Here is a 27,585-nt window from a genome sequence, read left to right as displayed (position 1 = left end):
CTGTGGCTTCTCCTCTCATCAGCCTGCTCTCACACAAAGCGGCAAAAGATCACTGAAGACACTGACCGTGCAAATGTCCCATTATGGATCAAGGCACATAGAGCAAATCATAGCCTTTTTTTTTACAGAAGCACTGCCGAGCTCAGCTCCTGACAGATCTGAAATAACACTTGTAGCATTTCAGATCGGAGATCTGATGGTGACAATGACAACATGAGGGCAGGATAAGTGCTTATGTGTTTCTTGAAGCCATAAAACACAGAATTCACACATCTACAAGTTCAGCAGGTGCAGTTAATAATTTCAAGCCTGACAGCGGCTTCACAAAGTCTTCAGACCCCTTCACTTTTATTTGGATAAAATTGCTGTATTCGCCCATCAGTCTACACTCAATAACCCATGAAGTGAAAACATGTTTATAGAAATGTTTGAAATTTTACTGAAAATCAAACCTGAAGTCTGCACTTCAATTTAATTATAAATTTTTAATGCATTTCCAAAAATTCTAAAAACATATTTTTTAATTTTGTCATTCAGGGTTAATGAGTGTAGATTGATGAGCAAAATGTGAAATCTACATGCTAATAAAATGTGTATTAAGAGAAAGAGTATGAATACTTTCTGAAGCCACTGGATGTGTTTCATCAAAACTGCTAAACCAAAGAAACCTACCCTACATGTACTGTATATATCCAACATTTTGCTCTGTGGCACGCACACAAATCTCTTAAATGGCTATATTGTTGTATGTATCATGCATATAGTTCTTTGAAATTTACACTGTTTACTGTTTACACAACAATAACAAACTTGTAAAGACAAATCAAGAAATAACAAAGATAATTACAATGCAGTACAATTTAATGGTAAAATTAAGTCTTTAAAAACTCCCATAAAAGGCACTTAACACCTACTTTTCATTAAAAATGCATGTCACAGTGTACATCAAAATGTACAGTACATTGTTGATTTTAATGATAAGGCACCCCTGTGTAGGCTATGTGTAATATGTCGGTTGTCCATGATTGATGACTGTGTACAACTTGATAAAGAACCTGGTGTCTGTGTGACACCTCAAGCATTCAAAACTTTTCTCACATTTTTCATCACACTGAGTGATGAAACTCTCATTGATTACTGTGGCTGTCCTCTTAATCCACATCTCATTGTAAGTCTCTGATAAAGTCTTTTAAGGCCAAGACACTTGAAAAAAATCCACCCCAGCTCAATGTTTTTTTCACCACTGACTGCTCAGTTTGGAATGAGCCTGCAGCCAAGATAATACAATTGATATTTGATATTATATGGATATTGATTGATATTATACCGGTTTGATGTTTACAGCGAAACAGCCTTAGCTGTACTTTGTTAAACTGTGCTGATGGTTACAGTTCACACACTGTAACACTGAAAGCTAACGGATGATAGTTAATCAGGGAAGAAGCTAACATTGAGGGCACTGTGATTACGTCCTCTACACTGAATTTGTTGATTTTAGCAACCTGGGGGGAATTTACATGACACAGATTAAAACAAGTATGAGTCTACGGGCATGCTAGCAGCTCCATGAGGCTCTGAGCTAAATGCTAATGTTAGAATGCTAATGTGCTCACAGTGACAATGCTAATAGAATGACTCAAAACTTAGCAAGACATTAGCATTTTAGCACTTCCTGTTCCCTTGTCTCAAAGTCTATAGACAGCCTCGTTATTATAGTCACACTTTTGCAAACTTTTACTGACTACAACAGGAAAGAATCTAGCAGACGGGGTGAGCACACTAAATCAAACAAGTTGGAAGTTTAGTAGTAGTGATATTGATGCCAATGTGACTGTGCAGTAGTTTATAGCCTAACATTAGCTTAACATATAGCCTAGCAACTAACATTTACTTTAGGCATCAAAAATTCTAAAAGTGGCATTCATATGTGAACATCTGTTTGTTGCTGCTTATTTTCTGCAGTAATCCAAAAGCCAATGTCAAAATCCCATTGGCTTTTTGTCAAGGGAACTGGAGTGATGCCGTCTGAAAGCCTACAAAATGACATCATCCCTGCAGCACTCTGTAAAGTATGTTCTTTGCCAGCTTAGTTTAGCATGTTAGCACGTGACTATTTGCTAATTAGTGCTCAACACAAAGACTGATTCGTTTTTCAGGTATTTGGACATTAGTATTTGGCAGCTTGTGGACAGAAAGACCTTGATGAGAGAGGTCAGAGGAGAATGGCCAGATTTTTACAACTGTGGTGATGCACAACATGTCGACTACAACACCAGACCATGTCGGGTTTCACTCCTGACAGCCAAGACCATAAATCTGAGGCTGCAGTGGGCATGAATCTGAATTTCTGCTGAGGCAGCAGATGGTAAGGTCAGAATTTGGTGTCAACAGCATGAGTCCATGGACCCACCCTGCTTTGTGTCAACAGTCCAGGCTGGAGGTGGTGGTGTAATGGTGTGGGGAATGTTTTCTTGGCACACTTTATGCCCCTAAATACCAATCAATCATCATGTACTTCAGTAGCCTTCCCAGTCACCTGATGTGAATCCAGTAGAAGACCTTGTGGATGTGGTAGAACAGGAAATTAGCAGAATGAATGTGCAGCTGACAAATGCAGCAGAAATTATGTGATGCAATTATGTAAGTATGGAGCAGAAAAAATTGCCAACATCTTGTGGAGTCCATGACATGACAAACTGAGGTTGTTTTGAGAGCAAAGGAAAGATCTACCCAGTGGTGTTCCTAATAAAGTGCTTGGTGAGTGTATATTCTTTGAAGCTTAATTTGGGCTTGATTTTAAGTGACCCTTGATCTTGTTGAGCTGTATCAGACAAGCAAGATGCACATAGCTCTGCAGTAGTTTGAGATTCAGAGTCAGCCACAGTGATGAAAAAAGAGATGATTTTTCTGATACACACCATTATTATTATGTAAAACACCTTCACTGCCATCTGGTGAGAATTTATACCGAAGTGATATTTACAGCATAATCAATGGTGTGATTTGTTGAAGCTTATTAAAATAGTTTGTTGCCTGTGAATTTGTAGTTAAAAAGCTTCCAATATAGCCTACACCTTTTAGATCAGCAGACAGTGGTTATATTTCTGAGCGGCTCAGCATAAATGACGATGATGAATTTTGTACAAAATCCCCCTCACCAAGACTATACATCAACAGAGTAATTATGGCACTTTGTCTGACTACTGCTGTCAACAGAGCTCATTTTGTAACATACAAAGCTTCAGGTGGCCACGATGGTCACCACTAAACAGAAAAAAGAAGATATAGAGTGTACACAAATTATATAACATTACTCAAGCTTTTTATGTATAGCATGCCTGCAGACAGACCATCGTCTCTTGTCTTCTTCTCTGTTCACTCCATGATGGATTCTGAGGGGGCTTTGACATCAGGGACCCCGACGTCCAGTTCATTTGATGAGTGCGAACAGCGTGCACCGTAACTGGGAATGGATCAAAGAACCATGCCCAGGTCCACTTGAAAAAGGTGGTCTCAAGTACAGTTAATGTGTGCTCAGGCATGGTTCGTACCAGGTGTGAAAACTACTGTACCGAAACGCGGAAGTGGATTGCTATTTAGCATGTGATGTCACAACTACCGACTATCCCATTCAAACATGGCTGCAAAAGGATCTTTCTGGTCAAATGAAGACATGAAATTAAAATCAATGCTCGCTTGAAATTTGAACAGATGACAATCTACATGCAAAAAGTCCAAATGAAGCGACAACATAAACAAATGTTCCGTAGTAGATGACACAAGTGCACCGCAAACCAACTTGGTGTACACCACCACCCGCTGTATCAAAGTGGCAGACATGCAAGTGTACTTGGGAACAGAGCAACATCACTAATGTGAAAGCCGAGTGGTGGGGGAGTGGAGAAGGGGGGCATAGTACTCAGGCATGGTATGAAGCAATTGTACCTGATATGAAAACACCCTGAAACAAGTGGCAGTGTTGTTTTTGTCTTATCTTGATGGTCTGTCATGTTCTGTGTCTAGGAACAAAGAAAACCGTTGGTCTGTCAATTGGAGTGACATTTCCCAAACAGCAGCTTCAGCGAAGAAAAGAAAACTGTGCCGACTAGAAGAGTTCATATGAAAATGTCTTTGGAAATCATGACAAAAATGAAAGAAAAATACACATTAAAAGGCTGCTCAGGTTCATTTGGTGGCCATCCCACTGCACATATGGGCTTGGTATCATCTCCCTTTAAACATTCGGATTTTGTGCTTGTCTGCCAGCAGCAGGGTGACATTGTACTCGTAATCGCCATCATGAACTCCCGTGTGTCGGAAAGCTCCGGCCAAATGGTTCTCCTCCCAGTAGTGGTGCCAGTTTCCGTACTGGTCAGCCCCGAATCCAAACACACTGACCTGGAGGAGACAAGGAAAAAAATAAAAAACACCATCACAACCGCAGTTAAACATCATCTACACAAGCTTTACACATATTTATTTAAGGAATTTGTTCAATTTTCACACAAGTTTGGTTCGACATATTTTCAATTTCTCATTTTCCAAAACTTTTAGTTTTATTCTGAAAATGCCATTTCATTAAACATCAAGGAAGTTGTCCTTGTGCAGTTATTCCACTTCACTGAAGAATTCAAAGTAGCTCTTGCTTATCAAGGTCATGTACTGTTTGGACTGAATTCAGTAGTCCACCTTACCTCATCACATATATGGATAGCAAACAGTAAGCTGAGGAAGCCGGTTGAAGGATATCGTCCGTGACCCTCAAGCCAAGACTCGTAGACGTATTTGAAAAATGTGGGACTGTAAATTAACACCTGCAAAAAAATTAAGATGACATTCAACTTTACTGAGACAACAGAAAAAGATTCAAGTTTGGATTCTGAATTGCTCAATCGATTTTACACTAAGTAATGAAAAAGAAATAGCAGAAAGAACGAATGTTTAATATACGCTTTATGATTATAAAAATATAAGCTCAATAATAATAATAATAAGCCCACGTTACAAAGTGCTTTACCGAGAGCAGCAAAATAAGATTAGCAAATCATACAAGGCAACAGAGACACCATCAATAGGGAAATCAATAAAAATCAATGAAACAGAACCAATTACAGTTTCACTGGCAAAAATTATTAGAATCAAGCAATCTGTGCAGTCAATTCAATTAAGTAAGATCAAGTTTTGGGGCTCTGACTGTGAATGCTCAGGCACCTCTATTTTTAAGTCAGGTTCATATGCAATTAAGGGGTCGGATATATAGCAGAGAGAGAGAGGCCTTGAAGAGCATTAAAAGTCAATAGTAGGAGCTTAAAATCCCAAAAAGGTGCTGGGAGCCAGAGCAAGGAACCAGTGTAATGTGGTCACTTCTCCTGGATCTTGTTAAAAGCCTGGCTGCAGAGGCCTGTACAGCCTAGAGTAGATGCAGGTAAAGAGGCTGTTGCATTAGTTGCAGTGTGAGGAGATGAAAGCGTGTAAAATGATCTCTGTGTCTTATAAAGATAAAATAGCATCTTATACCCCAAATATAGTCAAACATACTTTTGAGAGCTTTGGGCTGTTGGACTGAGCCCTTTAGTTCAAATTAAGGGACATACTTCACTGACGAGGAGACTGAAAAGTGGTTGATAGTATGTCAGGCTTGTTTAAGTGGGATGGGCTTTTACAGCTATTTTTAACATACAGATTCTTAGCGATATGTCACTCTGACATGTTGCTGGTGTTGTACTGGCTGATCTCTGTGCTGTATGATGATTCTCATGCATACGTCACTGCTGTGGTATGTGTAGGGTTGTTTGGCCTTGGTGGAGATATGCTCTCGACTGTCTTCTCTGCCTCATTCTCTGCATGAAATCGTTTTCAGAATAAGAATCAGAATCAGGATACTGTATTGATCCCCTGGGGCAAATTAGGTTACGTTACAGTTGCTCCCTCGAAAATAGAAATATATCAGCAAAGAATAGAGAGTAACTTAAAATATATATTATGATATGCAAATATACAATACAAATATAAATGCAACAATACTGTATATTGGGTAATTGCACAGTTTAGAATGCACTTGACTCTGAGCGTTTGACACTCTGTTTTCTGCTGCCATTTATGCTCATAAATAATTAATTTGGTGTAAATATAAGTGTTAAACACATCAGTACCAGCTGCCTACGATGAACAGTTATCTTCCAGTGTAACGTTACAGCAGAAGCTTCCAGTTTTACACAGTACATGCTGTAACACCTCTCAGTAGAGGAGCAGTGGCATTTTTATGTGACACACAGCAGCAACAGACCATAATCAGCAGTGGAAGTGTCATATACTGGCATGAGTGGTGCGTGTCAGTCAAAGCTAGCGGCACGCAGCTCTGATGTGCCATACACCCGTCAGACAGCAGCAACACACCACTTGTCAAAGGGAAAAAGCCAGTGGTAAAAGAACTACTGAGATCTTCATCTAAGTAAAAGAGAAAATACCATAGTCAAAAAATAAATAATAATTCAAAGTAAAAGTCCTGCATTCAAATTGTTACTCAAGTAAAAGTACTAAAGTGTTATCTGTAAAAATTAGTAGCAAAAGTAAAAGTATTCATTTTCCAGAAATAATCCTATTATATCATGAATAATAGATATTGTATTTTTAGATATTATTACTTAGTGTTGTAATTAATTTGTAAATGTACAGCTAGTGTTAGGTACTTTGTACACCACTGGTTAGTTTAACAGTGATTATTATTAATTATCTATAAGATTATCACATTTTGTAATATAAAATTATAATCTGAAAACTAACTTGTAGCCAAAACTATAAAATAATATAAAAAATGTGCTTAAAGTCGCATGAAATGAAAATACTTACAAATACTTCCATTCTGTACTTCAGTACAGTACAGTTACAGGAGTAAATGTGAGTTTGCACCACTGGAGGTACCACTGTGAATCAGCAAGCGACACGACTACATATCACTACTGCAAAACTGACACACCATCAGGATCATGCTGATTGCTTTGAAATAAGATGTTCAGCAATCGCATATGTAACGTTCTGCTGTTTGCATACTTTTGGCCAAGTAGTGTACATATAGGATACATCCTATATGTATATGAATATAAATATTTATTTTCCATCCAAACTTTGGATTTTTTTTTCTCATAAATTATACCATTCCCAAACAAAAGCAACACTGTTTATTTTTTTAAAGTAAAACATTTTTGTAAAACTTACCTTATCTTTGTTTGCCTCTACCCTGGACATGACGGGTAGGTATGTGCTGTAACAAAAAACATGCCAGGCATTTAAAATCTGGGCTTTGATTCTCTTAAAAATACCTTGAAATGTTTTGCTGAAAACCGTCCTGCTTGATTGTCTACAATCACTGGTGCCACATCCACAATCACAGCACTGAGAGCACGTCTAAAAATAAATGTCAGGAACATTACAACTGTCTCAGGAAAGCTCACGGGCAGATTCCAAAGTCATGTCAAGCAAGTGAAACGGCTGTTAAGTCCACATGCTCACTGTCATATATTTTGTATTTTGCATCATTCATCACACGAGAACATGTTGAGTGGAGTCATTCATCATTTCAGGGCGAAATCAGTTCAGGGCTAAAACATAAAACTGAGAGAGGCTGTTTGAATAAAGGTGTGTGCAGCTCCCCCGAGGTGGCCACTCAGTTTGCATATGAAAAGTTTTTTTAGAAGACTCGGTGCAAACTGCAACAGGAGCCTGACATAGAGGCAGCATCACATGCAAAACTTGTGTGTACCATTTTCATGAAAACAAATCATATTGAGCTGATAAATTATCCATTTAAACATGCAAACTCTCCACTACACCTGTGCAGATTTCAAAGACGGAAGTAAAGGGATGGCATACTAATGAGCGAGATGAAAAATAATGATTTCATTGTATGATACCATCCAAACAAATGTGTCCAATTAAAGCAAGGTTTATCGAAGCTCTTGCCTCAGCAGCAGTGTCTCCAATTATAAGTCAAAGATTATATAGACCGGTGTAATGCTGTTTGGTTCTGTGTGTTGTACAGTCCAACCAGTTCCTCTGTGATTTGTGTAGAATGAAATGAAAATTAACTGTCTTAAATCTGGTATGCTACAGTATGTTATGCATACTAAAAAGTACATCCTTTTACACACACAGGCTTCACATTTTTGCACAGACACGTGCTTAAACTCTAGGATGGTTACTATTTAAAGTCAGGTGTGTGAATGTGTAATGAATACAGTTCCCCCTGTGTCCCTTCACACGGGTCTGTGCCTTCATAGACCCCTGTGTTATTTAACAGGACTTGAAAATGTAACAAAATCATTCACAAGATGTAAATGGCTGCTGAGGTAATGCTGACAGTATACTGCCAGTAAAGTGAAATTTAATGATGCAGAAAGATTGCTTTGGCAGAGTGGGAAGACAACTGCACATTTGGAAAATGGAAAAATTTGTCTGGATTTACTCGTTCCACCATCTAACATGTTGGCGTGTTTCAGTTATTGGCAGCAGCATTAATTGGCAGAGGCTTCATTTTTGCTCTGGATGTCCAGTAATCAAGCTAATGATTATGGGTCATTGAGAATGAAGCAGCTGAAGGTGAAATTTACTGAAAGATTAAAACTGAGTGATTATCCCTGTTGTGGCAATCTGACAAATAGCAATACTGAGTGAGTGTGATTGTTATGACAATCTGGTATTTGAGATGAGTGTAAATGCATCATAATGCACTGACGAGTTTTAAAGAGTCATTTCTAGAGCAGTAAAAGTTTTTGAACTCTGGTTTCACTGACATACGGGGCTCTACAGGAAGCATCTCTGCTCCACACATATCCAATTAAAATAAAAGCTTGTTTATATTTTTTAGTTTTTCCAAATGATGATATCCTGGAAAAATAATAATAGAAAAAACACAATTTATTTATGTAAATACATAATTGATTTGTATGACTTGATAAAATGCCAACAGAAATTCAGTGTAAGAATGGTTCATACATGAATTAAGGATTTATTAAAATGCAATAATGACATAAAAATTCCATGAAGGCAGATGGAGGAAATGGTTTATTATGAAGAACAAGCATATGTGTCTGAATTTGCTTCATTATCATGCCTTAGTGGTGAAGTGAATTCATATTGGCCTTTTGGCATCAACCCCTCATTAATTTTATGTCTTACCAGTGTTTTTTAATTATATTGTATATTGTGTTTTCATAGAATGTCCTCTATGAGTATACTCGATATTGTCCTAATTATTGCTATGTTATCTTTTAATTAATTAATAATTTTTTTTTATCAGTCTATCATTTCTTTTTTCAAGGTTTTGGTCACTAGGGGGTGGTCCAACAGGTTGCAAACACAACATTCACATATCATCACCTTATTAAACTGTTATGCTAAAATGCTAGCAAACATTAGCATGAAAGGAACATTAATTTATAGCCTTCTTTCCATGCCCAATCATTAATTTCTTTTTACATCTGTCTCGCTCCCCACAAACTCTTGATGCAAATATCAGGCTTAGTCGTTAAATGTTGTGCTACGTTCACCAGCTAGTTGCTAACTTTGCCTGTTATTCATGTGGTGCTGGGAAGCTAGCATACACTGGGTTTATGAGAAGTTTTGGCTGTAAATAAGATTGATGAGAGCAGTGAAAGGGAACCAAGTGAAACATGCTAAAAAGCCACATACAACTGAGGAGAACTGCAGGTGGATTCGTCACTACAACCACCTTATAATACACACAGTTATTTGATCATTTGTTAATATAAAAATATTGATTATAGCAGCTTTAACATTCTAGAAGCACACTTACTATTTAATAGTGCCTGTGGTGAGAGCACTAATGATCCACTGCAGGTCCAGAGTCTTGAAAGGGATCAGCACCAGACTGGTGTTGTTATCCAGGTCTATGGCACTCTCTGGATACATGACATGATGAGTTGTTCTGGCACCCACATCCTCCTCAAAGCCACTGGTGGGAGCCTGGTTCATTCTGCAAGGATATTTTTTATTTCTGAGTTATTTTCTCACATCTTTCTTTCCCTTTTTTTTCTAGTTACTTTGTCATATTCATTTTCAGGACAGCTTAAACAAACAAAATGCCTTTTGGTATACTGAATCCCCACAATCTACAAAGGTCATTGACACATAGACGAGCAGAACCAGGCATGATCTCTATTTTGAGAAAAAACAAAAAAAGTGCAATTTGTCTGCTATCACCATGTTTTGGATGTCCAAACAGCCATTCAGAACAACCCAGTGTCCATTTAGAGTGCAACAATTACTGCTTGGCTTGCTAGATGAGGAATCCCTATTATGCCCAACAATGGTCACTCAAGCTGCAGCAGTAATTGGCAGGAAATGTTGCTTTTGCTGCGGGGAGGTGGTGACAGAGGAGGAAAATTATGGAGCTGACCCCCCCATGTGACTAGCATCACCTGTTTGAGTGCTCTGGTCTGAGCAAAACTATCTGGCTCATTACTGACTCTGAGATGACAGCTATATAACAGCTTGACATTTTCAGCCTGAGCCTGTCAGGACTTAAAACGACCTTGCACAAGAACCATTTCATTTCTAGGCTGTGTTACAATTGATCAATTCTTTTTTTTTTACAATCTCATGTTTAAAAAAATGACCATGACACCACTGGGCCACTTGATGAATTTAGGTCCAATATTTGCTCTCTTCGCTCTATTTTGCCCTCTGCAGACTCTTGAGGAAAACATCTGGAGCTCCTTGATGCTCCTCTGTGTGTAAAAGTTTGTCCCTAACTGTGGCTGCCTGCTGCATCTGGAAAAAAACAATGATGAGAACAGTGAAGTTGAGTGCTTTAAAAACCAAAACAAAGACCTGAAAGTTGCTAAAATGGTTTGTAGAACAGAGGCAATTGCAGACTTTTTTCTGTAAATCTGTCATAGCCAAGCCAAAAATATTGAATCCTGTGCTTAATTTAAAAAAAAACCAAGTTGTACTGAAGATTGAATGAAAAAGAAACTAAATTAAAAATGTACATTAATTCAGCTTAACAAGAGGGAAGTAGAGACATGATGCACAGCTGTCTTTAATACAGCATCAAAATGAAAAAAAGCTACAGCTGTGAAATGGTAGGAAGGCCAATCAATCTCAGAGGACAGAAGTGTTGTGTCAGCAGTAATGAAGCTGCCGCACCAGATGTGGCTGAGGTCATTATCGACACAGCACTGATTATGATGATATTGCATCATCAGTCGTAGCATAGCGGGGGAATTATTCTGAACAGAATAATGACGTGTCCTTTTATATGATCACATATACAGGACTCAGAGCAAAACCTGTTCGGAAATGGAGAGCAGGAGGAGAAAGAGCGATCGACCACCAACAAGTAATAAGTAGGCTACTCTTTCTTCTGTCAGCTGTTCAGGGAAGCAAAGCCAGCTTTTGGTGCTGCTGCATGTGGCTTTGAAAGATGAGCACACTCATCAAAACCAACCAGGTTCATGGCTCTGACTGAGCTAAAAACTGCAATGGATGGAAGAAGAAGATATTGGCAAGAGCTTTTACGGTGCAGTATCTCAGTAGAAAAGAACAGTTTTTTGACAGCACTATGTTCTTGGGTTCCTCCCTTAATGGCAACTACAGCATCTGGGAATTGCTCAGCAAATGGATCCTTACTGTCCGGAGCAAATGAAAAAGTATAGCAGTGAGGAATTCATCACCACTTCAGCACATTCAGAGATATTCAACTGTAACATCACATTACTTTATGTCAGTGCTTTAAGGAAAGGTTGGTGTTTCTTAGCTCCAAATTTAATCCTCTGCTATTACCTGGGTGTTATAAATACTCGTTGTAGTTAAATGTTGAATCTTCACTTGAAATGCTTCAGATATTCATCTGTATTTCTTTTTCATAATACTGATAAGCAAGTTATCAATTACCCAGAGGTGCACCATCACGAGAGGAAAACCAGGCAAATGCTTGCGGCCCCCAGGGGGAAAAGGGGCCCCTGATGGCCCCTCATTATGGCAGATTTTTGCAATGACAACTATAAACCTCCTTAAACCTCCCATAAAGACACAGTACAGTGCACTGCTGTTGCTCCAAACCCCCCTCTAAGTAGGGCCCCTGATGATGTGTGCCCTGGCTAAACTAAACTATATCCCACTTAACATAAAAAACACAAAACACACAGCTATTGTTATTCTATTGTTGAACAGCACAAATTTTGTATAACTCATTGGACATGTTTGATTTCGATTTCTTGAATTTTTCACCCGTTTCTCATGTTACTCGAGGGTTTCCTCTTGAGAATTGAAAGGCTGTATGATTCTTGCCATTACTCGCTGTAGGGGTCAGTGCTGCCATAATGCAAGTCTGTCAGAGCACCCAAGAAGTTAGCTTAAGTTGCTAAGTGGATTCAGTGAGCTGCTCCGTCACTTAATCTTGTGGGGGTGTGTGGTGTCAACTGCTCTAAGGAGGAGAATATTTCAGATTGGTCTCATCAATATTCAACTTCTGCTCTAACTCCCCCCTCTAGGCACTGGAAATTTGCACCAGATGGACTTGAAACAAACTGGAGCAGATGTATTGAGAATTTGAAAAGCCCATTTTGTCAACAAGATGGTTTGCTCAAGGCATTTTACCTGGTACACACAACTACTCAGGAAACACACACCACAACAGTGTCAGATGGTAGACTCTTCTAAGATATTTAAGTGGAATAATTACGATTACACGATTACAACACTCAAACATTAGCTTGTGTAAAGATTTTGATGTGGCTCTCTGTGATGATAACAGGAGAATAATATAACTTAGAGACAAGTACAGGTCTGTAACACCCCTCTGGAGAGAGCAGGACTCACTGTCAGTGGAAGAGTGCAGGTCTTTTTTACTCATGACAGATGTCTTGACCAGTGATTTATTGCAGAACTATACGGGGGCTGGAAGTATAAAGGACCAGGACCTTAAGCATCAATCAACTTCACTCAATTTTAAGTGATTCTTAAAAGCTCAAATATAGAAGTCAGGTTGAAATGTGCACAGGTCTACAGCACTGATTAAAAGTTGACTTCACTGTGTTTCACTGGAAACAGGAGAACAGTCATGGCTGACGCAGCCTGGCCAAAGAGTGGGTGAATACCACCAAGAACCTGCATCAGATCAGATGGACTGCGCCAAAAACATCGATGACTTGACATACAATAATGAAACATCACTGAGGCAGACGTTTTAATTGTTTATTAGATTTCACATCAATGTAACTTATATGTATATGTATATGTAACTTGTATGTATAATTTATCACTACAGCTACCATCAAGGAATTAAGGTTGTGGTTTGCACAAGGTTTGATCCTTTACTTTTCTTGCTGTGACTCAATTTGTGTACTTCCATACTCACACTTGCTATTTTAAATTCACACTGACAAGTATGGCATACATATATTCTTAACCTCAACGGTTGCCATCTTGGCTAAGTAGCAGATGGGGACAGACCAGCAACATATTTTCACTCTTGTGGAAATGGTAGCTGAGGAAGGTGGACTCAAGCAAAATGTTGCAACTGTTTTTTCCGGTAACTATGCATGGCAGTGTTTGATTTGAGACAACACTACCCTGTTAAATTACGGCAATGAGTACACTTTGTACACAGTGTACTACATCTGTGTACTAACAGAGGTATCCGATTTGAGACACAGCATCTGTCTCGCTATCACGGCTCGGTGCTTGGTTATTTACAGATAATATAAAACTGTGGATCCAGGGGTGGGTGGGGGTGGTTGTAATCATGGTTTTGGTTGGGTGATGGTTGGGTGGTCTTGAAAAACTGATTAATTATAAATCATGATCTCAGAACATTTCTTATGCTGTAACAAATAACATTTAAGAAATAATTCAAGTTCATTTAAACGCCACTGTCCCAGAATCTGTTGTTTTAAATGTGTGCCTGCTTTTATTTTTTTTCTTTGTGCCCCTGTGTATAAATTATTTGTGGATATGTTGGCGGGTAGATTTGCAGCGACCGGGCTGCAGTGATGGTTACCAGTAACCAAATATGTTTTCAAACAAGAACGGACACCTCTTACTCACTGTGCCCTGCTGCTAAATCCTGCCCAAGCAAGCAATAAGTGAAAGCCTTGGTGCTCCTAATCACACAGCTCTGATCCCCCACAAAAACAAATTTTCTTTCAGATAAACACCCCCCCACTAACACTTCACAGTAATAATACATTGGGTGTTATATAGAGTTAAATTTATCCTTAAGTGCTAAGTTTTAATTTTTATAATATCTGGTAGAGGGCAGTGACAGCTTCTCTCCTGAAGCTGTCCATGGTCCTGACACTTTTTCTTTTAATGCCACATGTTGCTTTCACAGACCGATGAAAGTGCCTGTGCCAGTGAGGCCATTAGGTCAGGGCTAGAGAATGGTCTCACCTTATGATATGTAAAAACATCATTTACAGTAAAGTCAGCACTGGTCCTCCACAGGAATATTCACCCAATTTCTGGCTCATTTCACTGTGTGTTTTAACATATGTCTCTTTGAAGATTTGTTGGCAATATGAAGAAAAGCTCTCTCACATTGTGGCTAAATGGTGAATCATTTTTGATTTATAAATAAATTGCTTGCTAACTGTAGCAGTGTATTTGATCACTTAGCCTGGTTCCAGATGTCTGACTCGCCACCCACTTTTCCAATTCATCCAGCGATTCATATAGGTGTGATGCCTCCTGCCAGGTAGATAAAAAGATAGAGCTTTGTGGGCAGGATCAAGGAAAGGGATGTCACCCTCCTACACAGCTTGTTAGGTACCTAGCTACCTCCAAGAAAAAAGGGACAGAAAATGGCTACAAAAATGCAGTAGTGAGGTTGATTGTTGTGTTGTGTTAACTTTTCCTAGCAACCGCTCCCATAGATGGTAGTGCAAGCAAAACCAAGTTCCTGCTTTTTTCTAGAGCAAGAGATATTCAATCCACACTAAATGGGAGCAATATTGAAAGAGTCACAGAGTACAAATATCTAGGTATTTGGTTTCATGAATCATTTAAATATCATATTGAAAATCTCATCGCCAAACTTGCAGCTTCCCTTTGATTTGTAGGAAAAGTATAGTTGAAACAGTCTTTCCAGGAGTCCTAGATTATGGTGATATTATCTATTATCTATCAGCTGCTTCCACTCTCAAACCTCAGCTTCATTACTGCAGATCCTTGTGACAGTCACCACTGTTTTCTGTATAGCAAAGTTGGTTGGTCCTCTATGTCGCAGAAGTGTGATAAACAATTGTACCTTTTCATCCATGAAGCCCTTATTGGACATTCACCACCGTGTATAAAACCTATGCTGGACTGGACCACAGGAACCTGTCAAACTCGCTCTACTAACTGTCCCATCCCTGTGGGTTTATTCTTTAGGTTTTTTTGCACCGAACACATGGAATTATCTACAACAACCTCTCAAGATCAACATGATCACTACCCCTAGACAATTCTAGACAATGATCTCAAACCACAGTGTGCAAATGTCACAGATTGTACATAAAGATGGACATAGTCACTCCTAGGTTGCTGAAGATTGATTTTGAAGCTCAGAGTGGGCTGCTCCGCTGGTGCCATCTTGGCAGTGCCTGACTCCGCCTAACTCCCCGCTAACTAAAAAATGGGCAAAGAGGTGGGGCGCATGTGGAGCCGAGACATCGGTACATTCCAGTTTGTGGTGAGCATACACTCACTCACCTGTCACACAAAATGGCCACACTCTCAATTATGTATAACTTTAAGCCCTAATAATATTTCAGTGGGTGAGTTATATAAAAACTGTCATATACATACATACATACATACAGTTGTCATTAAGGAGGGAAGTAATAGTTGTAGAAACCAAAAGACTGTAAACATGTTTATTTCTGTTTTAAAGTTGAGCATTTTAACGTGAGAGTCTATAGGGATTGACTCACTTTTGGATCCAGCCTCAAGTGGCTATTCAAACAAATGTAGTTTTGGCATTTATGCGTTGGCTTCATTTTTCAGCCCTGGAGGTTGCTGCTTGGAAGATGCTTTCAGTGAGAATTTGTAATTCTGTGTATTTCTATATATCGCAACATCATTGCAAACGAATGAAACCTCAATGATCGAATAAATAAATGAATAAATTGATTGAATGAATAAATGAGATAAATTAGATTCTGTGCCAACTCAAAATGACAGTGGCTGGATGGATATGCCACTCGCTACTGATCAGTTAGGGCAAACAGAACAAAGTATCCCCCAGCACGAAACACCAACGCTAAATGTCAAGCTGAATAATTTAAGTCAAACAAAATGGCAATACAGTCTGATTATTATGCTATTGATCAGTGGGTAGAGATATTCTGTCAGTGTTGATTAACTAATTAATTATATCTACTGTCTATGTCTTCATATTTATATTTGTCAGTTTTGCAATTAAAACATCATCAAAATCAGAATGTATTTAACTTTTATTTTGCAGTTAGGTCTGATATCTCAGACATTTCTCTCTGGGAATTCAGAGAGAAACCAGCAGGTTGTTGGATGTTATTTGCCTAATTATTATTCATTTGCCCTCAAAATGCTGAAAGTCAAGAACCATGGTATTCCCTAACACAGCCCTGTGCTTCAAGGTGCAGCCAGATCACGCAGCATGTAATAGCCAACTAACACTTTAAAGGTCAGTGGTGTTTCAGTCCTGTCTCATTTCTTCACATGCTCACTTCTTCTCTGCTGTTACCTCCACTCTCCTTCATAAGCCTGACTGTGTCTACGCAGTTCCGGTCGACTGATAATCATGATGAGGAATGAACACTGTACACATTTTTATGAGATGGGGCCAGAACGAGGCAACAGATGAGATGAAGGCACAGGGTCTCAGGTGTGGTTTTAAAGCTTGAGGCTTTGTGATTAACAGGATGAATACTAACGTTGCACTCAATGTGGCATTGAGTGTGGAACGGTGTGGTAATCTGCCTGTTAGTTTTATATGTCTTGCAGTTGTCCTGGAACCACAGCTCACATTATCCACACTCTTTATAAGATGTGAATTGATGTCGACCAAGATACCAAGAGAAAGGTTGTCTAATACACTGTAAGTCTTATAGAGTATATGGGAGGATGTTGCAATCGATTCTTGATCTATTAGGTCCACTGAAGAGTTTAAGGAGTAAATTCACTGTAGGTTTAGTTCTCTGCCAGACTGCCAACAACTATGAATGTTTTTTAGTGACTGCTTGATTCCCTGTAAGTAAACATGCTAATGAACCCTCACGTTTACCTTGCACATCCCGTTAAAGACGCCCTCATCTGGTACAATGCAGGAACACATGACAAGTACTCAGACTCGTTAAGGGAGCAATAACAAGTATTTCATACTCGTTACACATTCAGGCATCAAGTGGGACAGTAGTTGAGCATGTACACAGTTTTTTCCTACAGTTTGTGTGACTCACTTTACACAATATGGCTAAACTGGAGGTTTCATTACAATCTGTGACAGCTTGTAGTGGGTGTGGGTCCTTAGATACTGGGTTTTTTGCCAATACTGAGTCTGATCTGATACTTGTAGTAACCTTTGTATTATCTTCTTGACGACAATGCAACTTTTGGCCTCATGGGTCAAAACTGACTCGATCTGTTAATAATTGCATTACATCTTTTCAGAGGACTTCATTCCAACTCTTTACCACAATGTCTACACTTTTTAAAAACATTTTATGGTGAATAAACCTCATTTATATAAAAAAATATACTTCATTTTAGAGTAAAATAAAGCAGAAATTCTGAATTAGCTTGACTATAGTTACAATGTCTTGATGGATTATCACAGACTGTTACATTTCATATTTCAAAGTTTAGTCAGGATACTGTTATGAAATCATCTTAGTTTTTCTAATGGCAGCTGATAACAACACCTGTTGTCACCTGAACTGGGGCTTAAAGTTGAACTTTTAAGCTGAAAATGTTTTAAATGTCTTTAAATGTAGATCAAATATGTATCTGACACACTGAAATAACATCTGGATCCTACTTATTCTGACAAACCTGCTGATGGCTCTGGTTCAAAAATATTAAGTTTAAATTATTGATATGATAAATGAAAAGAAATGAAAGAAACTGCAGAATGTGACTCCTGAGACAGTGATGTTACAGAGTAGAGCTTCTTTCTGTATAAATACAAACCCAGGCTGCAGAGAGGACTTTTACCAGACAGCATGATGCTAATTTACTCATGAAATTAACATTAGTCAGTGACAGTTATGATGTACTGTGGGTGATGTTTGTTATTTTATCCGGTGACAGAGAAGGCCATGGTTGGCTAAAAACAATCAACTTCTAGCCTACATAATTTCTTTGTACACCGCTCTTTGCTAATGGCAATTAGTGACAGAGTTTAGTGAATTTATGTACTTTGTTTGTACTTTACTCAGAGTCTCACCACTCACACACTCTGATTTTCACTTGGGTATGCAGCAGACTGCCGCACTACAGCCCGACAGACAGCTACACTGAAACACTTACAGGCTGCGGTGGGCGAAACACAGATTACAGTCAGGAAAGACGTCAATACCAATCCACCAAAAAATGCCCAGTTCTGCCCAGATAACGATCCTCATCTTTATTATTTTGCAATGTTGGACTCATTCACAGCAATGTGGCTGCATCTTCAGTAAAGAGACAAATGATTGTTAAAGTTATTTAAAAGCCATACAAGTACATTTTCCTTGAACAAGTAGTTGATTTTTGAATTCTGTGCATGCTAGAAATCCAACAACATTTTGTTATTGCTACATAGCCAACATTAGCTAAACTTACAAATAGCACCTTAAAGTATCTACATGCTCCTATCCTTAACATACCTTAAATTATCAAGGCTGATTTAACCTCCTGCAGAAGGAAACACTGGCAGCCTCTATTGTCAGTGTTTCTGTTTTATTCTTGTTTCACTCTGGGTAGTTAAAAATAAAAAATAAAAAATTAATTTGAATTCACGTCACAAATGGACATCTGATGGATGGTCTTTGTTTCTTACAGTCCCCCCGGTGACACGTTTGTTGCCCAAGAGGCAATCAAGCTCCTGAACACCATTGTTCTTTGTGTCACAATAACAAATAGGTTCACTGAGCAGAGGACAGGTGTAATTGCAGAATGGACTGGGCACACACACATGAAAATGAAATCTTAATTAGAGGTTTTAGTAATGTTGGATCTTTGAATTCCCTGCTCCTATTTCATTTAATGTTAATGATAAGCAGGAGGAATTATGCAAAAACAAGCTTTCAGGACTTGACTTCTGTTCAAGCCTTAGGGCACTGATTACAAACACAGAGTGCAGCTTATCTGTCCTTAGTCAGAGGTTGTTGGTGGGTAAGAGGCACTTGTGGTCACTCATTGGCCCACAGGAACATATGATTATGGTAACAGCACTCTCACGGAAGAAAAGAAAAAGTGCATTTTCTGAATCGTGTTAACGGGTTTAAAGATCATCATTACTAGTTGCGGGGCAAACTCAGAAGACAGCTGAAGCTGGAAAGCTTTAGCTTAGTTGTGTGAAAATCCCTGTTTGAAAGCCAATTTCAAACAGGGATCTTGAGTCACAAATGTGATGTGCCTACCTATTACATCTGCTGGCTTTAAGATCCATCTTAATGAAGTTATTTGCAGGGGCTTACATCATCGTGTAGAATATAAGCCTGACTGATCCTCAATTCAGCAGAGTAAATATGAATGATGAGACAATCACACATCCAGGACAGCCCGCTCCTTTTCAAATAAAATATGCCGGTGTGCCCATAGAGCATACAGACGTACTGAGAGACTGTAATTGCATATGATCATTTATTCTGTGGTCAGAAGAGATGTGAGTGATTCTACTTTCTGAACAACCCATTCTGAGCAGTACTGCCCTCAAATATGATGCCCCTGTTTTATGAAATATGTATTCTACACCTTAGTCTTACACTGATGGCTCCAGTGTGGCTAGGGTGACCTTTGGGCCTCGGCACCATGCCTTCCAACCAAGCATGACTCCAAATGCGATGCTCAGGTTGGAATAAAGAAGGAATCAGCATATTTCCATGGCATGCCTCTGCAGGAAGCTATTCTGCTAATAGCAAAGTGATAACTCTTGTCTTGGTGCTGTCCCTGTCATCTGATAATTGAATTGGTAGACAATGCCATGCTGCTGTCACAGCGGGGGCTGGCAAAGAAGATAAGTGCAGTAATGTTGCATTATACAGAGGCAACGTGTCACGGCAGGTTGACAAAGTCATGCTGTGATAAATTAAGAGCCAAGCTAGAATACTGTGTGAAATTTGCTTTCGGATATTTAAGCAGCACTTTGCTTACTCTCCTGATAAGATCCTTGTGTCAGCCACATTATAGTGAAGCCCTTCACCCATCAATCTTAACACAGTCCTCAGTTCACCCAGAATTGTCTCAGCGTCCTCTAAAGCATCCACGCCTTTATTCCACAGACCCAAACTACTGTTTACATTGGCACCTGATTTTGTGTCTGAAATCAGTTCATATTTGCTATTTCACAGTAAGTACACTATATTTATCTCCCCCCATTTCAGTGTGCAAATTTATGGTATGCTAACAATCCCATAAAACAACACTACACCTGTCAGTGATGATGCAAAGTGATGATGATAAGTAAGTATATAAATTCTCACTATGGTGAAATGAGTGTGTGTTATATAGGAAGCAATAAATACACAAATACATCCTACGTACTGTGACTGACATCTTCTTTCAAAAATGTTTATGGAAACACAGCCTATAGTAATATTACCATGTGACATGTACAAGTATTTGAAGTATTCAGTATGCATGGTGACTCATATAGGCTACTTGTTCTCTTTGTCTCCACTGAGTATTATTCATGCAAGTACTTGAACACAATTATAGTTAGGTTGTGTTCCTCACCCTTAACCCCCACTTTCCATTACAATTAACAGATCATGATTTGAGACAAGCGTCTCCTGGGCCAGTTTTGTTTGTTGTTTGGTCCAAATTGTTCTCCCTTATCTCCTCCATGTGTCCCAGCTAAGGGAGAGATGAAGTGTGATTCCACTATCTGTGTCTTCAACTCCATAAAGTTAGCTGCATTTTCACATTTACTAGATAAAAGCATCGACTTTATGTCTAAAATTTACTTTTTTATCTGCAATCAGATACAAACTGGAAATGGGCACGGTGTGTACTTTTGAGTTTTAAGATAAGACGACTGAAAATTTTGAGTGAGCCTGTGCATTGGCCTGTCAATTAATGCATTTTACAAGAACAAAAAACATAATTTAAGTCCAATCTCAACAGCTATGCTGACTTGGTAGTGCATCAAACAACATATCCTTTTTAAATCTTCATTGTTCAAAAGCCACAGAGCATATTTTTGTCGGTCAAAGGAAGATGCAAAGGCTCTTCTTATGACTCAAATCTATTTCACCACCGCAATCTGCTGAGCAAACAAGAGGCTTTAGCCGATAGGCCAACGCCGTTCAATATTCATAATAGTCTACAAAGAAGGCTTTAGAGGATCTGGGTGAATTGCATTGTTGATATCTGAAAGGCAGTGGTTTTTTAGTCTCTGCTTACAGTGACTGGACTGTTTTCCTCTTAAGGAATTTGCATATTCCGCCCCTGCAGCCTTCAGCTCCATCTACAGATCAGTATTTATTCTGAGTCTTAAACAAACCTGCAAAAAGACGGCCAAGACTCAGATCTGTGATTTGTCCAGCCTGGGGATACTGCATGAACACTGAAGTCCTATGTCTGAAAGCGAATGATTTTTTTTTTTTTTTTTACACTTTAAGTCCAAATTAGCTCAATTTTATCATGACGCCAACAGTTTAGCAGCAGATAGCACACCCACACCCCCCCAGAGAAAAACTTGTCATGTTTTCCATCTTTTCCAAGTCATTCTCTGCAGAGCTGCAATTAGTGTGACAGATTACAGAGAGCGACAAACTCCTCTCTTGTTTCCTGCTGCCCTGAGGCACGAAATAAACATATTAAATACTTATACTCCATTGTTTTCATCTGTTGCTTTGTTAAGATCTTTTTTTTTTTTCAAATATTTATCGAGTGCAGAAACGAGGATGTGTGAAGTCAAATCTCCAAGCACATCTCTGAGCAGAGTGCAGGCTGGGACACAGCAGAAGTACATGTGACAAAGAGAGATGGGAAGTCATGCCAGTGAATTAACTAATTATAAAAAAAACATTGCTGTATGCATATAACATGATGGATATGATGCAGCTGGTTTCATTACGAATTAGTCTGAGGACTCATCAGTGCTACAGTGGGTAGACAAAATAAAGGTACACACAACTAACTAGAGCCTTGATCTTCTAACTGAAGTGAAAACTTCAGTCAGGTCTAGTCCAGTAAAAACTGGACTGGGCAGCAACAGCAGCAACCCAGGTTTAATATTCATGACTGTACGTCTGCCCCCCTCTCTCCCTTCATTTCCTGTCACCTCTGTACTGTCTGCCTTCGACTACAGGCAAAAATGTCCCCAAAGTGAAAAATAGAGGGCCGAACAAAAAAAGCTCAAAACATTAGCATAAGCATTACAACTGGTACAGCATAAATGTTAGATGACAGCCCAATGACTGATTCCAGCCTCATCCTAATATGTGTATTTGTTGGTTTTCACATCCTCTGAGATAGTAAACTGAACATCAATTAATTTTGTGTGGTTTCTTTTGTATAGTTTTCCTTTTCATGTCCTTTTTTATACTGAGTGTATAAAATATCTGATAAAAATATCAGAATCAGGGTTTAAAAAACATGCACACTGCATAATGTAAATCTTCTTCTCAAGCCTCAAAACTCCCCAGAAAAGATACACATAGCACGACCTCAGAGCCTTATTGATTGAGGAGGCATTACATTTCTGCAGAGAACCTCAGGTTTTACCACCAGATCAAGTGGGTTAAATAATCTTGTTAAACAGTTCTATCCATCAATTAGCTATTCCAATTTACAGGGGTCGTGGGGGGCTGGAGCCAATCCCAGCTGACACGGGCGAGGGCCGGGTACGCCCTGGACAGGTCACCAGTCTATCACAGGGCTGACACATAGAGACAAACAATCGTTCACGCTCACATTCACACCACTGGGCAATCTGGAGTCACCAATTAGCCTCATGTGCATGTCTTTGGATTGTGGGAGGAAGTCGGGGCACCCAGAGGGAGCCTGGTTGAAAAACATAATTTAATGTGGTGGGAAAGGTGTCGTCATAACCAAAAGCCAAGTTTAGCCAAAGTCATGGAAATAAGATGTGTAAGAAAATGGAAATTAAACTTTAATCCTATTGTCAGTGACAAAAATGAGTAAATACCACTGCAAATGTCAAGAGTGTGTGTTATTCTTGTAGCCACACCAAAGACTGAAGCGCTAACTGACCTTATGATGAAATCACTGGAGTCGATGAGGCTGCCGTACTGGGAGCCCTTAAGGTTTCCAGAGTTCCCCACCACGGCGCAGGTCCTGCAGCGCTCGGGGGTGGCGTCCATGTAGAGCACCTCATCAGGGATGACTTGGAACAGCTCCTCCACCACTTCAGTGAAGTTGGCTGGCTGCCTCTCTGACTGCAACCACTGGTGACACAGCAGAGACAGGCCTCAGAGACAGCCGTGGCTCTAGGGCCACTTTAAGTAGAAGTGATTGAACAAGGACAGTGGAGCTCGAGACACCAAGCACATTTCTGAAGTAACCTCAGGGGCAGCTTAGCTCCGTCTGTGGGGGCTCTTTTGGCCTGGCCTTCTTCTGGTTTCTTTGAACTCGGAGAGACAGCAAATAAATGCAGGAATGTGTGTGCGCTGTGTGCTGTTACATATTGTGCCGTGGCAGCTGGAAACAGAACGGATACAGAATGTTCTGCTACAATCTCACACGAGCTTTAACGCAGAGTTTTAGTGACTCATGGTCTAAATATTTTTACAGAGCCCTTTCCACTGTGCCAAGACTGAGGAAATCATTTAACATTTCTGAATTTTATTTGACATTGAAAATGGGTAATACTGGATTCCAGTGCCCCTCTTCCAACCCAACACTACCTCTATTACAACTGCAGGTTAAATAATCCTGTATCTTTTATTTTTTTATCAAAAGATTTTTTTCATAGTTTTTTATAGTTATTGCTGCTGTTCATCATAGCTTCTCGTTTTTATTATCCATTACCCCAATCAATACATTATATACCATATCAAATGAGCCTGCAACCCTGTAACCCTAACCAACTGAAATCGCAGTACTGCATTGTTTTTTCACCGAAAAAAAAAAGAGGAAAGAATATGGGTAATACTTGCTGAAAGCCTTTAATCACAAAACTAAAACCCAGCCTACTTAACATATCAGACATGTTTCCCATCTCATGAGAGTCTCTCCTTTACACACATTACACTTAGCCGTGGAGCATGTAAGCTCTGACATCTCACTGGAACAAAGAGTCCAGTACACCTGGAGGTCGTGCCCTTGCTTTGCGTTGGTACGTGACACTTGCCTCATCGAGCTCCCAGTGAGAAGCATTTCCTGAAATGAGTAGTGACAGGAGGTAACCTTGCAGTAATTTTTCTATTCTTGCCTCTAATTGGACACAGTGTGAGGTGAATGTGGGAACATCGAAGACACTGGACGTCTTCCAGATGAAGGTAGGATAATTGTGTGACATAAACTTTGTAAATAGGCTTTTCTAATTTAGAGAGCTGTACTTAAATAATTGGATGTACAGAAAGTACAGCATATATTGGTTTGACAGAGTTCAATTAGGGCTGGTAACTAATTAGTCTATAGTTGATGTGATCTAATTTACAAGAAAGTGGATTCAAAAGAGGAATCCTCCATATAACATTTTAACAGCCATTGTATCAACTGCATCTATAAATTCTGGGTTCATTTTTTATGCTTAATGTGTTTTATGATCCCTGTGGATCACTGGCCAAATGTACTTGGCATTACATCCTTTAAGATTGTGGACCTGAGCCGGTGTTCATATATCAGTAAATATCAGATTTTTGCGTCAGTGTTAAATGACAGTGAGTGACACTCAGCAATCATACAGGTGACCGAATCCATCACTGTGGGGAGGCAGAGATAACAACTCTTCCACTGACTGCAGTGTCAGTGTCGTAGTAAAAACTGGTGTAAAGTTAGTGGATTTTATTTTTATTTTTTTGGTGGATATTCATTTTAATTTACTGTGTGTTTTCTTTTTCTTAATAATACCACGAGGTGACCATTAAAGAAGCACTCCAGCAAATTAGCATTACACTTCCATAAAACTGAATTTGTACTTGAGAAGCTGATTAAAAAGGAATTAAATCAAAGCAGCATACTGACGTTCAGTTCCTAATATGAGTCAGACTTCATAAACTACAACTCCAATAAAACAACTCAATTGCATCTTTTGTTCAACCCTACCTAGGGTTTTTTCCTTGACCATAATATAACAGAAAACATGTTTTTTTTATATTTTTATAATATTTTTTCATAATTTCATTTTATATATCTGATTAACAGTTTTACTATTTATATTTAATCTTCCTGACTTGCAGAACTTGCAAATTCCTCATATGTGAAAACCTACTTGGCAATAAAGCTGATTCTGATTGTGATTATGTGAAACCCTGTAAACTGTAATATGTTCTTGTCTTTTTGGGGGCTGGAGAAAGGCAGTATTTATACTTACAGACTTTATCTACTGTTTTAATGTTTAAAGGTATTTAAGGCTACATAATTTTTCTTTAATAGACTGTCGGGAAAAACTGTACTCACAACACATATTCATGAGCAGGGGTATGTTTGCATAATATTTGCAGGATATGTGTTATTCCTCTCGGACTGAAGGAGACAGATTGCAGGGGGTGAGTTAATGGTTTCGGTATCGCCTATACATTGAGGTTATAATGGAATATATTGTATCTCTCGCCTCATCCACAGGTTTGGGAGAGATGCTGGGAGAAAACAACAGTCTCACTTGTTAAATGTGAACAAGTTGTGCGTGGGAGTTTGCTTCACGACTCGATCCTGGTGAAAAATCCTTGGATTTGAAGCAATCAATGTGGCAAAAACAAACACTTCTTGGGGGCTTTACAGCAGTGAGCGTGATCTCGGCTTTTTATTCATGGTCTTTGTTTTCAGCACCTCATCTGCTCTCAAAGGCTGAATGTGGATGTTCCTCTCAGGCCTCTATAGGATCACATTGCAAATTCCCCTTAACAAAACCCCCCGATTCTTACCTGCCACCATTTAAAGGTTTCATCAGAGAGGACACTATTCTCTCTGGTCATCAGAGGGTGGATGGACTGATTGAAGTGCTCAGCGAACCAGGGGTCTTCCTCCAGCTCCGTCATGCACTGCTGACAGGCGCACAGCCCTTTGGAGAAAAAGTTGTCCGACAGGTGAAAAGCGTACTTGAAGAAGTAGAGCGAGGGGTCCCGGAAAGTGTAACTGAACAGGAACGTTGTAAAAGTAATAACACAAAACAGCAGGGCAAAAGTCCTGATCCTTCGTCGCTTTGGTAGAGACATGCTGTCACAGTCAAAATCACTGGGTTGGGAACTTTGGGAGGGCAATGGACAAAAATAGCATCATGATAAATGTAGAGTCCCGAAGTTGTGAGAAAAAAACAACCCTGTTGACCACATTTCACTGTGGTCGAATGAACGTACCCTGTTGTTCTTATCCTCAAGGAAACACAGCACTTGGATAATGAATATCCTAGTGAAATCAATCCATGTGTTTTCTTTGCAGATTAACTTGAACCAAAAGAAGGTATATCCTCTGTCTGGTTCTGTCAGCTTGATGCCTCCTGCTTCAACCAGAGTCAGCCCTCTGCTGATTGTCCGGATGTTGACTCTGTGAGGTCAATGTCTGATCTGTCATCCATTTTTTAATGATCCACCTAGAAAGGCAAATAAAAGGGCATTTCTGAGATACACATGCAGGGCAAACATTAAAGCCTATGAACCCTGAGGACTTTAACTTTAAGTACACAGGGAATGTAAATTCTGCACTGCTCAGTGTTCTTGTAATTTCACAGTACTACTCGTTATAAAATGAAACAGTCACATCAACCTGACAATTTCTGCGCATGAATGTGTTTTGTTTTCAGTGTTCTGTTTATTGCCCTGTTTTTTTTTCCTTCAAATTACACAGGATACGTCGCAGTCTCTCAGCTCTTAAAAAGACCATCAAACACCAGAAATGTCTCCATTGATTGCGAGGATTATTACAGCTCTGGAACAAACAGGCAACAACCTTAATCACCCATCCCATTGTAAAGAATCTGTCAATAACTGGAGACAGCCTTTGTTGCCCGAGATGAAATGAAAGTCCAAATGCACAAATCTTTGAATAACTGGGTGTAAGATGGACCACAATTACGGTTGGACGATACAGCAATAAAATGACTCACAGGCAGGTTTGACATGTGTAACAGATGAGGCCTTTTATTCATCCATCTTCAGGAGCAAGCATCACCCAGCATCAGACCAGCCTTTTGCCCGAACACCCTGAAGACAAAGAGACTGGTGAGTAGTTAACACACTTTATGCTCCCTCATTGCACCTTCATACACTTATCGAA

At 39.3% G+C, this 27,585-nt stretch overlaps 1 protein-coding gene across 1 annotated transcript; it reads right to left on the bottom strand.

The window, feature by feature from the left end:
* Positions 1–843: 843 nt before the first annotated feature.
* On the bottom strand, positions 844–26,787 carry LOC139633814 (CMP-N-acetylneuraminate-beta-galactosamide-alpha-2,3-sialyltransferase 1-like). Its single transcript, XM_071499772.1, has 6 exons — positions 26,238–26,787; positions 23,404–23,597; positions 9,812–9,991; positions 7,216–7,261; positions 4,695–4,814; positions 844–4,398 (listed from the first exon to the last, which is right to left on the bottom strand). The coding sequence occupies exons 1-6, from the start codon at positions 26,526–26,528 to the stop codon at positions 4,225–4,227; spliced, it is 1,005 nt and encodes a 334-aa protein (XP_071355873.1). The 5' UTR covers positions 26,529–26,787; the 3' UTR covers positions 844–4,224.
* Between the last annotated feature and the right edge of the window lie 798 nt (positions 26,788–27,585).

Source organism: Trachinotus anak, unplaced genomic scaffold (genome assembly GCF_046630095.1).
Source record: "Trachinotus anak isolate AG129_WGS33_773 ecotype Australia unplaced genomic scaffold, CSIRO_AGI_Tana_v1 ptg000016l, whole genome shotgun sequence".
Classification (NCBI taxonomy): domain Eukaryota; kingdom Metazoa; phylum Chordata; class Actinopteri; order Carangiformes; family Carangidae; genus Trachinotus; species Trachinotus anak.
Note: the sequence above shows the minus strand (reverse complement) of the source record. Positions and strands in the feature narration are given on the sequence as shown.